This window comes from Ricinus communis, chromosome 2, assembly GCF_019578655.1.
Source record: "Ricinus communis isolate WT05 ecotype wild-type chromosome 2, ASM1957865v1, whole genome shotgun sequence".
In the NCBI taxonomy this organism is placed as follows: Eukaryota; Viridiplantae; Streptophyta; class Magnoliopsida; order Malpighiales; family Euphorbiaceae; genus Ricinus; species Ricinus communis.
Genome location: NC_063257.1, coordinates 29,323,784 through 29,333,524, shown reverse-complemented (window position 1 = coordinate 29,333,524; position 9,741 = coordinate 29,323,784). Strand labels below are relative to the sequence as shown.

Here is a 9,741-nt window from a genome sequence, read left to right as displayed (position 1 = left end):
GTCTGAATTAGATTTGTGGACATGTCACAAGTGTGCGGTACGCGAACAGTGATTGAATGCACTGCTTGATTTCTAATCAATACAATTGTGGATTTTCAACGCCGTACAAACTTCTAATGTATGGTAAAAAAATACTCAGAAAATAGTTAAATATATTTAATAAATAATATATAATTTATTAAATATATTAATATTATGATTTTTGTTGTAGTTCACGCGTGTAGTATATAGACACGATGATTGACTCGCGGTTCGCTTGTGTTGTCAAACATCTCATTCTCAAACCAAACCAACCAGACCGAACCTCTTTAACAACTCTCTGGCCGTTAGTTACCATCCAACGCCTATTTCCTCAAGTATCCTCTCTCTCTCTCTCTGTACTTCTCTTTTAACATCTCCCCTCTAATTTCTGTTCTAATTTCTGTTCTTTTTAATAAAAGGATTTTCTTCCGGATCAGGTTGCGTATTTGTTTCTGATGACCCTCTCGTTGAATCGCTTCCAAAAATTGAAAAATATGAGCTGATTATTTTGATGTATCAGTGATCAGATAGTATTGTAATGCGTGCATTGTTTTATTTATCTTTTTTTTTCTCATTTTCATTCATTTTTCAATTTTTAAGTTTAATCATAATAAATGTCAATTTAAGTTTTCCAAGTTGTTAATATTTTTTTTTTGAAACGTTATTGATTTAATGATTTGTATTTTTTTTTTCTGATAATTCATGCACTTCTTAGATCTTAAATGTATAACCTTTATTAACTTTCTTCTCTAGATTCTAGCGTCTGATAATCAAACTAACTATGGCGTTTTGTGTTTAGTAAAGAGAAGCAAAAGGTTTTAATTAATCAAAATGCAATTAATCTTTTGAGTATACAGCTGATGGGGTGTTGTTTGATTCTATCATTGATGTGAATTCATAATTTATATTTTAATTATTAGTTTCTTTGGCTGAGTATTGAATTTCATTCGTCTTTTTTCAGATTGTGAGGCCACTTATGGGAATGTAGATTAACTCTCAAGTGGTGATGGATTCAAGTGAAGGGTTAGCTTTTATTCCTTGTGGAAACACATTTAGAAACGTTTTCTTGTTACTTTTTCTTTTTCTATTGTATCATGTTGGTTTCTAAGTTTTGCTTGCTTTAAGCTGAAACTGACATGTCTTGCTTTCATATGTTAATATTATGTAGTTCTCGTAGCTAACAACATATGTCCATCTTTCCTCGGTTGTATAAGATAAGCAACTTGTACTTGTTGATTATCCAAAATTCTGTTATATTTTAAGCTTTTGATTGATTGAGAAAATGTCAATTACCTACATTAGCACACCCCTTTGTGTCTTATGAGAAAATGAATTTATTTATAGTAGTGTGGAACTAACCTTGGTTGGTTAAGGAGAATGCTTACTTCTGAATTTTGAGTGCTATCCTCCTGGTTAAAGTATCAAAAATTTGTATATATAAATATTACTTTTTCTTTGTCATATTGGACGGCTTTATTCCATAGCTCATTAAAAGCTAGTGAGAATTTGTTAATTGTAAAAGTTTCGCAACGTTTGCAATTTGCTTTTCTTTTTTAATGTAAGGCATATTTAGTTTCTAAATATTGCATTCTTTTAAATTTTTTTTTCCTTTTAATTTCTTAATAATCATTTCTTGAAGGTTACATGTTTTATGATTTGTTTTGATGTGTGCTTGCTCAGTGACTTTTGCTATGTTATTAGGCAGTCAAGATCTATCCAGATGCAGTCACCTCCTGGAGAGGCTTCCCTTAGTATCAAAAAGGAAGCAATTGACTATAGTAGTTCAAGTTTTGCTGCTCATAGCAATCTTCAGAGCCCTGTAGAAGTTTCCTCTTCATCTGAGGAAGACAACTCACATGAAACAGAGGATGCAAATGAACAGTCCACTGAAAATGCCTCGAAGCAGATAGTACTGTATGACCCTGTAGCTAATGGCTCTGGTCAAATTGAAATAGTTCCTCAACCACTCCAGTGCCGGCCTCATCCATCTGCTAGGCGCCCAGGTTTTCTTATGCATTCTAGAGTTTTGCCGTCTGTAGGGGCTTTCACAGTCCAGTGCGCCAAGTGTTTTAAATGGAGGCTTATTCCAACAAAGGAAAAGTATGAAGAAATACGTGAGCATATTCTAGAGCAGCCATTTTATTGTGAAACAGCCCGTGAATGGCGGCCTGATATATCATGTAATGATCCAGCAGACATTTCTCAAGATGGCAGCAGGCTTTGGGCAATTGATAAGCCTAACATTGCACAGCCCCCTCGTGGGTGGCAACGACTGTTACGAATTAGAGGTGAAGGAAGTAGCAAATTTGCAGACGTGTATGTTGTCTATTCCATAAACTCTTCCATTTCTGTTATTGAGAATTCTTTTTGTTTCTTTTTTTTTTTCTCAGATAATTAATAGCTTTTTTACCTCCTGTAGCCTGATATTTGACACTTTTATTTTCTAGCATTTTTTATAAGTTAAACAAGGACAAATCCTTACGCTAATTTATAAGATCTTTTCAGCTCTTTTACTAGACAAGGACCGTCAAAGCTTTCCCAAGGACAAGCCTTGTATGTTGGTTTTTAACATGTTGGAGAATATAGTATAGGAGAACTGCCCTCCTTTTTGGGTCTATACCAGAATCTTTTCAATAACCATCATTATGGTTCTTATTCTGCTTCTGATGCATAAATTCTTTCTGCTTCACATGTACTTGTGATTAAAATCAGGTTAAAAGCTTGAGCTTTCAATCTTTACAAAACTGTAACTTGAACTTTAAATGTTCTTTTTGTTGTTGTTGTTGTTGGTGTTCTTACTCGATTACCTGCTTGTTCTGGTTTTCTTTGCTGGGGTTCTGGGTGAGGTGCTGGGAATTGTGGAAAGACATGGATGCCACTTGGAAAAATCATCTGGAATATCTTCCCATGTATTTTGTTCAATGAAGTAATGATGGGAAAAGTAATCCATGGAAGATCTTGTATTATCTGTGTGCTCTTGACTGTTCTAATCTCGCAATGCTCATCTAATAGATGAGTGAATTCTTTGCTGTAAAAATGACCTACCATTTTTCAGTTGATAATGCTCTGTGTTCTTTTCCCCTTTAGCCTAATTTTATAAATTTATACATCTTTATTTTTCTGTTTTACCCTCTTATCAGTTGATACCTTATTTCCAAAACTCTGCTTTCCTACTAAATTTATATACATTCATAATTATCAATGATAAAAGGAAGAGGCCAAATATAGAATCATCTCTACTATTACTTTCCAATACGGTTTCTATCTTTAGTAGGAGCTCATAAAGTTATGGTCAAGTTAGGATCAATAGTTCACTGCTCAGCTAATTCTTCTTGATGCAACTTTCTTGGTACAAATGTAAACATGCCAAACCTCCAAGCAAGCATGTCTGGACTTTTTTGGGTCTGTAGTTACTTTTCCATTTTTAATTTTTTTTACATTTTCTCTTTCCTTTCTAATTTATTACCTATTTTTAATCAGTTCATTGAAAATTGTGAATTCTTCTTCTGACTACTTTTGACTGCTAATTCTTAATTCTTTTCTTAAAAGTGTATCAACTTTTACAACTTCTTTCCTTCTTTTTTTTCCTGACATGTCTTCATCTTTAGTTCATCTCATTAACGTTGATGTCACAATTTTAAGATTTTGAATGCTGTTCAGACATTCTCTTCCTTAGTGTAACTGGTGATTGTATGCTTTAATTTTTTATAAGTTAAACTTAATTTAATTACTAGACACTGACCAATTTAGTGCTCCAGATTATGTGGAAAAAGGAGCTAGAACTTTCTCATTTTACACATACATTAAAAAGCAACTGCAAAAGAAAATAATACAAAGAGGAGCTAATGTCTGAATCTAACTAACATGACCATTCCATATGAAGTTTTCTTCATTTTCTTTTTCCTGTTTAGCATGTTTTAGTTTTAGTTCCTTTGTAGTGTTCTTACTCTTTCAATTTCAAGTCATTAATCAAGGACGTTCTAAATGGCTTCGGTTGGAGCTTATGTGATCTACTTTATGATACGTTCTCGTGTGAGGCTGTATCACGTTCTAGACTTCTTTCTGCTTGACCTTCTACCTACTAGTCCATAATAAAGATATTACGTCACACCATCATCAATTTCCTTGCATGTTCTAAATTTGTTCAGGTACTATCAAGCACCATCAGGCAAGAGACTTCGCTCAATGGTAGAGATTGAAAGGTGTGCTATGCTATTCGTATTTCATGACACTTTTCATGAGTTTAATTCACCACAGTTCGTCTTCTTGCTACATGTTTCAGATATTATGTGGGTGATCTTTTTAGGTGTCAAATTCTGATTTTATAGGTACTTAATGGCAAATCCGGAGTATGTGCAAAATGGGGTAAAACTCTCACAATTTTCTTTCCAAATCCCAAGGCCTTTGCAAGAAAACTATGTAAGAAAGCGTCCTGCTCGTCTAACAGCTTCCTGTGATAATATTAGACCTCTTGAGCCTAGTGAAGGTATGTAGAAAAATCTTATTGACTTATTGGCATAATTTAAAGAGTTATCTGCTGATCTGATATGAGTTTAGATGACGTAATGTTCAACCAATTCTTACATTACCCTTTTCTAGGCTGGAGTGCTTTGGTATCAGTGAACACTTGTTATGTTGCTTTCATTGTAGGTCCATTATATATTTCATTCATAAGGCCCAAAAAGGTCAAACTCAATGACCCACTAAACACATGTTTGATTAGTAGGATCATAATTGATTATGATTTAAAATTTTTCTGTTAAGAGGCTTTAGAAGGGGCAATTTGATTTCTCTTGTTACAGTTTCTGAGATTTAGAAATAAGCAACAAGATTTCGTTTTCCTTTGAATTTAAAAACGAAGCATTGTCTTTTGAAATTTTATAGTTTTACAAGATTTTTGAAACCTCTTAAAATTTTTTTCCTCTGTTGTTTTTTTTACACAAGAAATAATTAAATCTTTTTCTCATTTTTAGTTCTAAATTTTATCAAAAGTAAAGTCTTGAGATAGGTTTATTTGTGCAATCTTCCCACAATTTTCTTGCACAAATATTGGAATTATGTTTATGCTAGACTGTAATTCCTTTCTTTAGTCTGAAATCACGTTAGATTATATGGATACGATGTAATCTTAACAAGTTTGTTGTACTATAATTGGGCTAAGAGCTGTGAAATTTTTATAATTATTTCATTGTTTAGTATTAAGGACTCAAATTTTAGTAGTACCTTTCTAAATAAATTAATCCCCAACATGTGGAGCACTGTGATTTAGTAAGGGAAAATGAATATAAAACGTTTGTAAAATGGTTTATTTTTGTAATGTTCCCAAATCCCCATCCATATCCTCATCTCTACCAAAAAAATAGGAGAGAGACAGAAAGGCAGGTATACAAAGTGCTAGGGTTGATTAGAAACATTTTTAATTAACAAATGTTCCATTTAAAGTCGTATTGTCTTGTAGGCTTTCTGTTAAAGCTTTTATTTGTTTTCAGTTACTAGTATGGCAAAGGAACCCCTAGAGGGGTCAGAATTTGGTAAGCAATACAAGAAACTCTAGTCCTAACCTGGCTCAGCAACATCGGCTAGTATTTTGTTCAGCCTGGGCCACTTATATTAAATAAAAGGGTAAATTTCAAAAAACTATCTTGTGGTTTGACGCTTTTTCACTTAAGGGATAAAGGTATATTTTGTATCAAATAAGTACTATGTGTTTTATTTTCTTAGCAATTTTTAGGTACAAAATTATTTTTTTATTATTTTTTACATAGTTTTACATGTATTTAACTTGAACCATCACTAAATTATGATTTTATAAGTAATATTGTATCTATCAGTGCATCATAGAATTCATAAATATATTAAAATTTTATTTAGAAAATTATTTTTTAAATTTGATTAAAATAAAAAAAATATCTCAACAATTTGTTATGATCACAAAATATCTATTCCGATGCTAAATTATTTAAAAATACTTATTTTATCAAAAAATTATGTTTTTGTTAATATTTGTAATTTAAAAAATGAGAAAAACATTGAATGTATCTAAAAAATGCTAAAAAAGTTAAAACACATGTTACTCATTTGATACAAAAAATACCTCTGTCACTTAAGTGCAAAAGCATCAAACCACATGGTAGTTTTTTGAACTTTACCCTAAATAAAATCCAGGCCATAGCTTGATTAACCATATTATGGCAACCATTCAAATATTGTAATATGAGTGCTTCTTGCATATAAAGTTATTTTTACCGCTGTCGGTTTTCTCTACTGTTATTTCATCTAACATAAAGTTTTAATTGGGGTGAGCAGGAATCGGTTGAAACTGAAAAACCGAACAGAACTTGAACTGATGTGCCTTTTTGGTTCAGTTTTTGAAATTTTTTAGTTCAGTTTCTGTTTCAATTTTACATAACTTAGGTTCTTTTGGTTCAATTTGTTTTCATGATCAAAAAAGCAAACTGACCAAATAATTTATATGTATGATATTTAGTGAAAAATATATCATATTCCATTGTAGTCTGGTGAAGCCATGTTGATATCCTTGCAAATGTCCCAGGTTAATTTCATGCCACCTGCATATTTTTCTTTTTACTTTTCCTTTGTTAGAAATAAGAAAAAATAAAAGCATAACAAAGGGGAGAGAGGTTGGAAATTGGACCAAGGTTGCCTGGTCAAAGTGACAAGATCGCATCCACCAAACCACAACTGCAGTTTTGATTTTAAACAGAATTAAGGCTACAGTAAATATAGCCAAATTACCAAAATTTTTGGTTGGGTTCAGTTGGCTTTCTTAGACATTTTGGTTTGGTTCAGTACAGTTTGTAATTTTAGGAATAGTTCACTTCGGCGAATGCTCACCCCAAGTTATAACAGCTCTAATAAACTGATTTCAGAGAAGATGATCTAGTGGCTCTACATCTTTATGAAGATGTAGCTCAATATCATTTGGAGTAAATATAGAAAATCCTATATAGTGACCCAAACTAACTTGAGATTGAGGCTTAGTTGAGTTGAGTAGTGATTTCACACCTCTCCTATTTTTTTGGTATAATGGAAAGTATGTCATGCTTGATTAGTTCTGACATTTGTTCTGCTATTAGTAGAAATAGTCATTAGACAAAACTTTCGTGAATCCACAGGCCTAGCTTGATAATAGTTGCATAGACCAACTTGAGCAAAGAAAAAGTTTGAGCCTCCCTCTCTCCTAAAAGATCAATAATAAGTAAAATAATATAAAATAAATAGGGAAATGGCTCTTTTTCATTTCTTGCCTTGTTTCCTTGAAGTCAACAGAATGTGCAGTAAGACAAATGGTTTTCTCAGTGCACTATATGGGGTTGCCCATGCTATTCTTACTATCCTCTTCTTGTCTCTCAAAAAGATACCTAGGGTTTTGGCTTCTTGCCTGTAAAATATGTCTTCAAGTTAATGAGATATTTATATAAATTTCCCCTTCCCATGTAAGCTGAAAACTGAGCTAGTTTGTCCACTATAAATATTTGTCCAATTGTTCTATATTACTTCAAGACAACATTGTTTTGTTACTAGCTGTACAGAGTGAAGCTGGGATGGATATCTCCTCTCCGTCTGACTAAAATGGATTGAGACTTCGAACCTAGAATTGTTATTGCAGATTGAGATGACAGAACCCATTTCAAATCTTTATTACTTTAGTATTAAGGATCATTTCTTGTTGTTTTGATTGTTACATAATCATAAATTAAAATTTATTGATTGATACCCCATTATGTGCATGAATTTTAGTTGTAAGAGTTATTATAGGAACTCTGTCAAAGTTTTTCAATTTGTCGTTCTTGTATTGTGATCCAAATGTAGTGATTGTTAAGTTTTGCTCCCAAACTTGGAAAATGTGCTTAGTCTTTGAAACTCTATTTCCTATGCAGTTAAGTCCTTGAAGCAGTATCTTTTATCCATTTAAGTTCCTTCCAGTAGGATTTTCATCTAATTAGACTGATTGAACTAAGTGGTGTCATCTTGCTGCGATATGGGCCCCACATTTTTTCCATGATATGGTAATTACAAACACATGCGGATTTAGACTAAACCCTACTTGGGTTTATTTCATAGGAGAAATAAGGCATTTGTGCAGCCCTGATGCTTTTCCCATACAAGTCTTTTGATGGATTTACATGCATACAATTGCTATCATGTGCAAATGAGCCACGAGCTCAATGCGATTGAATTCAGACTAATATTGAAGGAGTAATTTGATTGCAGAGTAATGCAGCTACAAGTACTTGTTGATTATTGATATTCTTTTTTTGCGTTAAATTAAGTTGGACTTAAGGTGATTTTGTTTCGGAGAAAATAAATAAAAAAAAGCAAAATTCATTACTGAGCTCCTGAATTTTTCAGTTTTATTCTTGAACTCTTGAATTTTTATTTTGTGTTATTGAGTCCTTGTACTTCTATTTTTGGTTTTGTTGAGACTTGTTACACATTTGATGAGATTTGTTTTTGTAATATTGAGCCCTTTTACTTTTTTTTTTTTGCTTTGATTAAGGACTATTAGATCCTCAATAAAAGCAAAAATAAAACAAAAATTAAAGAGCTCAATAAAATAAAACTGAAATGTTTAAGGGCTTGAAAATGTTTTTTCCACAAATAAATAAAAACAAGTTACTATGATAAATAAACAAAACTCACCCAAGTTCTTCATGGGATTTGTTAGTTATAGTGATTTATGGATTGGTTTTGAATTAGAATTTAAGAACTGGCTGTACTCAACGTGGTTTAGTTTGAGACCTAGGCAAACCAATCCTGTCTGACTTGCATCTTTACATTTTAGCCCTTAATTTAGCGAAAGGGAATGGGATTAGATAATTTCTTGCACTTTTTTATTTTAGTTTTTGGTTGATTTTTTTTTTTTTTTTCCTGCATAGACGAACTGAATTGTTATGCTGCTGATTGGCTTGTTTTTCTGCATGATGAAAAGCATGCAACAAAATACTAACTAACAATCTGGTTGTTTGGCTGCAGCAAATCCCATTGCATGGGTTCCTGGTGATGATTTTACAGATCTGAAGCTTGGTAGGCCAGCATTCCCACCTCCAACATCCTTTCAAACCCCTATCTCTGATCCATTTGATCGGCCAGTAAAGCAGGCTAGGAGAACACCTTTGTAACATATGTACAGAAGGTTATTTTGGAATACAACCAGTGAAAATAGCAGTTCAGACTCTGAGGTTTAACAGAGATATATTTTGGTGACAGTTTGCATTTGCCCTCATATTTTGCTTTATGATGCTAAATTATGTATATACTTTTCTTCTTTTTTTTTTTTCCTTTTTGAACAAAGGCCTTGGATGAGCCTTTGTTGCATAGTAGGGGAGGAAAGCTGTTGGAGGGAATGCAGATGTGTTTGTTTGAGCATATGGAATGTGGAAAAAATCAAACTGTGTACAAGAAGATTGTGATATATTTGCTAATATCAGATCCTTGAACAGGCAACCTTACCAACCAACATGGCACACAAGGAAATCATTCCTTATCCTTGGTCTCATGTCTAGCATTTTTGAACCTAAATGAGTTCATCTGTTATCATCCTAGTGCCTTAATTTTCTTTTTTCTTTTTTTTCTTTTTTTAATACCTATCAAATTTACCTATTAATGATATTCTGCATATTCCTGTATTCTTTTGGTATATGTCATTTTTGCTACAAATATTGAAACATATGGCACTGTTTTCTTTTCAGTTATACA

At 32.6% G+C, this 9,741-nt stretch overlaps 1 protein-coding gene across 2 annotated transcripts; it reads left to right on the top strand.

Moving 5' to 3' along the window:
* Nucleotides 1–223: 223 nt before the first annotated feature.
* LOC8277915 (methyl-CpG-binding domain-containing protein 2) lies at nucleotides 224–9,502 on the top strand. Of its 2 annotated transcripts, none has more exons than XM_015723611.3 (6): nucleotides 224–356; nucleotides 983–1,044; nucleotides 1,723–2,337; nucleotides 4,170–4,223; nucleotides 4,350–4,507; nucleotides 9,019–9,502. In XM_015723611.3, the coding sequence occupies exons 2-6, from the start codon at nucleotides 1,028–1,030 to the stop codon at nucleotides 9,162–9,164; spliced, it is 990 nt and encodes a 329-aa protein (XP_015579097.1). In that variant the 5' UTR covers nucleotides 224–356; nucleotides 983–1,027; the 3' UTR covers nucleotides 9,165–9,502. The 2 variants fall into 2 exon arrangements, with proteins under 2 accessions (XP_015579097.1, XP_002526239.2); XM_002526193.4 differs by having other exon boundaries at nucleotides 325–458.
* Nucleotides 9,503–9,741: the final 239 nt, after the last annotated feature.

Excerpts from the sequence above, each read along its gene's own strand:
- LOC8277915 (XM_015723611.3), top strand. Across the intron at positions 4,224-4,349 it reads TCAATGGTAGAGATTGAAAG|GTACTTAATGGCAAATCCGG; the intron begins GTGTGCTATGCT and ends CTGATTTTATAG. Across the intron at positions 4,508-9,018 it reads ACCTCTTGAGCCTAGTGAAG|CAAATCCCATTGCATGGGTT; the intron begins GTATGTAGAAAA and ends GTTTGGCTGCAG.